The sequence below is a fragment of the Micropterus salmoides genome, unplaced genomic scaffold (assembly GCF_014851395.1).
Source record: "Micropterus salmoides isolate LMB-PRFRI ecotype aquatic unplaced genomic scaffold, ASM1485139v1 Ms_hic_scaffold_9, whole genome shotgun sequence".
NCBI lineage: Eukaryota > Metazoa > Chordata > Actinopteri > Centrarchiformes > Centrarchidae > Micropterus > Micropterus salmoides.
The window spans coordinates 38,157,422-38,161,198 of NW_024044681.1; the positions used below are offsets into that span (position 1 = coordinate 38,157,422).

The 3,777-nt window shown below is 43.6% G+C and overlaps 1 protein-coding gene across 1 annotated transcript in view; it reads left to right on the top strand.

Moving 5' to 3' along the window:
- Positions 1–1,320: 1,320 nt before the first annotated feature.
- LOC119896176 (tricarboxylate transport protein A, mitochondrial-like) overlaps positions 1,321–3,777 on the top strand; it is a 4,835-nt gene continuing 2,378 nt past the window's right edge. The window contains exons 1-8 of the mRNA XM_038709663.1: positions 1,321–1,565; positions 2,042–2,149; positions 2,260–2,359; positions 2,782–2,920; positions 3,037–3,121; positions 3,291–3,395; positions 3,532–3,647; positions 3,729–3,756. Of these exons, the coding sequence (XP_038565591.1) occupies positions 1,328–1,565; positions 2,042–2,149; positions 2,260–2,359; positions 2,782–2,920; positions 3,037–3,121; positions 3,291–3,395; positions 3,532–3,647; positions 3,729–3,756 (919 nt within the window). The 5' untranslated portion in view covers positions 1,321–1,327. The remainder of the gene's footprint in view (positions 1,566–2,041; positions 2,150–2,259; positions 2,360–2,781; positions 2,921–3,036; positions 3,122–3,290; positions 3,396–3,531; positions 3,648–3,728; positions 3,757–3,777) is intronic.

The following is a 3,777-nucleotide window of genomic DNA, read 5'->3' on the forward strand; positions in this document are numbered from 1 at the left end:
ACACACACAGCTTGGCATGCGTAGGGTAAGTTCTGCCATCCTTCTGTAGGCCTGTGTGTACAGCACTGCACTTTTAGTTTTGATACATTTCTGTTTTTGAAATACAAGTATATGTAAAAATGGTCTTTTATCAGATTTACCTATTGTTATCATTTCTATTAGTGCAGGTCAATCATGAACTATAGGTAAAATTTAACTGCTAGTAACTTAAGAGAATTGGCTTTGGCAGAGGGGCCGCTGCTGCAAATATTTGAGTGGCTCCTCCTCTAACACGTGCTATCTCACTCCAAACTTTTGATAAATCTTGAGAGCCCTGCATAAACCATCTGGTGGCAACTGACAACTAAAAACAAGCTACAGCCACAATTATGGTACTTTGGACAGTATATTTACTGTTGCCTTATTGGTGTATTAATTGGATTTAACACCAGTGTTTTCACTATTTGTTATCTGTGTTGTAAATAGCTGGACAGATTAAATAAATTAAGTTTTATGCATATTTTGAAAACTGTAAGTCTATACAGTACGTTTTGAGGTAATTATATTGAATTACAAGTTATATTTGGAGCAAAAAAAAGTTTTTTAAAAATACTACAAAATTTTTTATTTATTATGATATGCATCTGTTTTACAAAACAATTAACGAATGAACAATAATTGGTCACTTTAGTTTGTCGTTTTGACGCTGAATGTTTTTCTCAGGGAGGTGGGGGGTTGTGGGTGTGTGTGAACCTTTATACAGTCTATGGTGGGAACACTGACCTACTTTCACTGGAAAGGGTGGTCTGGGGAAGCAGTGTGTGTATGTGTAACGTTATGCTCTGGTATGGCGAGAGCACTAAGGGAACAGGGATTAAGAGGCAACAGAAATATACTCCACTCTTGATTGCGTGACTCATGACACACTAACAAAGGAATAAAATATATGGTTCGCTTTCAATCTTATTAATAATACTTTATTATTATTATAATAATATTCTATGGCTCTGAGAGAATTAGTGTACATCTGTATCTATCTATCTATCTATGGTGATAAATTGTTGTGGATATCAGTTGTCTGGCAGACTAGAAATAAACCTCACCACATCAGTAAAACAGCGTCCTGCACGCTATTGGTGGCCAAATGTCATGCATAGTCACATGACATGAGTAATTGCATTAGGCGGCGTGGTGAGCCAATGGCGTGGCCCATCACCTGACCGCTATTTGAATATTGATGCTCCCTCAGCCGTCACATTGGTGCGCCTTCCTGGTGTTGTTGTGTGAGATTGCCTGCTTTGGGCCATCACCACAGTGAGAGATTTCTATCACCAGCCCGGCGACCAAAATGTCCTCACTGCTGAAGCCGTTTTCGGTGTGTGAGGGGCCGTGCGACAGCTGCTGTGTCAGGAGAGGATGTCCGAGCTCGGCTCCCCATCAGCAGCTTCCATCCCGGCGTCTGGCCGCCGCGGCGGGGCTTGGATTTCTGCCGACACACCAGCGGTCATCCGCGGCGAGGAGAAATCTGGCGGCCGCTGCCGTCGGAGGGAGGAAAATCACGCATCCTGGAAAGGCCATCCTTGCAGGTTGATTTTGCAACGCAAATATTCATCCCGCAGATGTCACCCTCACAGTCGCCCATTGCTTTGTGCGCAGCACATCCTAACGTTAATCTGTCTGTCGCACATTAAGGCCATGCAGAACTGGGTCAAAACGCACCCATCCAGCAGTGATGCTACAGCAGTTGCTTGATGTAGTTGTTTATTTATTACGGCACACATTTTATTCATTTAAATAAACCTAAAAACAAAGACGTTGAAAGGTTCATCCTGACTACAGAGTAGAGACGGGTATATTCAGTAGTCCACTGCTATTATTCCAACTCAGTACAGACGCTGCTGTGTAATCACATTAGCATTTAATTAAAACACAAGATCTAGCATCAGCCACCATCTGTTTTCTGAAATAGAAATGCTGGTAAGTCCTCTCAGAACATTCAAGAACAGTCATGCAGAGTGAGTCAACAAATCCCGTGTTTCTCTCCTTTCCTGCTCTCACTCAGGTGGCATTGCAGGAGGAATCGAGATCTGTATTACCTTCCCTACAGAGTATGTCAAGACCCAGCTGCAGCTAGACGAGAGAGCCAACCCGCCACGATACAGAGGGATCGGTAGGTCACTGGGACATGTATGACTGCTGACAGACTGCAGGTTTGTGTGCCAGTCTTCTGCTGGGTTACTCACTCCTGGATGCTGTGTGTGTGTGCACGCGTGTGTTCAGGTGACTGTGTGAAGCTGACCGTGCAGGATCACGGGCTCAGAGGATTGTATCGAGGTCTCAGCTCTCTGCTCTATGGATCAATACCCAAGTCTGCAGTGAGGTGAAGATGCACACACATGATATAAAGTTGCCTGTAGAAAAGCACATTTGGTTCATAGCATTACAGGGTTTTAAACTTAAGTTAGCAGCTGACTGATTTCAAAGCAGTGACTTAGCATTTCTTGGTACTTAAATTAAAGGCAGCAACATGTGTAGAGTAGGAATTAATGATTATTTTCATTATCAGTTAATCTGCAGATTATTTTCAAATTAATGACTAATTGTTTGTTCTACAAAACATAAAAAAAACAGTGAAAAGTGGCTCATGGAGCTCAAAATGATCTCAAATGTCATGTTTTGTCCTACCAGCTATCCCAAACCTGATTGCCATTCTCACATTTGAGAAACTGGAACAGTTATCAAGACAGATCAACATGTGGAGCTGTGTTATTCTTACATTTGTCACCTTCCCATCTTCCACAGGTTCGGCACGTTTGAGATGCTCAGCAACCCAATGCGAGACCCCACGGGACGGCTAGACAACACGCGGAGCCTCGTGTGTGGTTTAGGAGCAGGCATAGCAGAGGCCATCGTGGTTGTCTGCCCCATGGAGACACTCAAGGTCTGTGAAGCTGCATGCTATTTCCTCTACTGTGGGAAGCTCTTTCCACATCGGTTTTTCTCAACAAATCACCTGAAAGAACAGACTGATTAAATGGTTCTTTCCTCATCCTTCAGGTGAAGATGATCCATGACCAGTGTTCCCTCAGACCTCGCTACAGAGGCTTCTTTCACGGAGTCAGTGAGATTATCAGAGAACAGGGTAAGGGAGCAGGATGACTCAGCATAGTGGAAACAAGTGGCTCTTATATCAATACACTCGTTAACACACAAAGACTTCATACATAGGAGTATTGAGTCGAGAGTCTCTAACTACAAATATGCATATGTGTGGTTTGCGCTCCATAATCAAACATGTTGGACTCATTTAGGTGTGAGGGGGACGTATCAAGGTCTGACAGCCACTGTGCTGAAACAAGGAACCAATCAGGCCATCCGATTCTATGTGATGAACTTGCTGCGCAATTGGTACAAAGGTGAGAAAGCCTACAGCAAAAATCCAAAGTCTCTGTCCTTACTTGACCAGTATTTTTCCTGTCCTTTTAATTGATGCATTTCCCTCCTATTTCCTGTCATTCTCCATGAATCCAACATTTGGATTCTGCCTCTTAGGTGACGACCCCAGGCGAGAAATGCACCCAATTGTCACGGCGATGTTTGGAGCGACGGCGGGAGCTGCCAGCGTCTTTGGAAACACACCTCTGGATGTGGTGAAAACCAGGATGCAGGTAGGAAAACACACCCTGTGATGGTATTATGACTATCATCAGATCTGCCATTTATATGACACTTTTTTTTTTTTTTTGTAGGGTTTGGAGGCCCACCGCTACAAAACCAGTGGATTGCGCCTTCCAGATC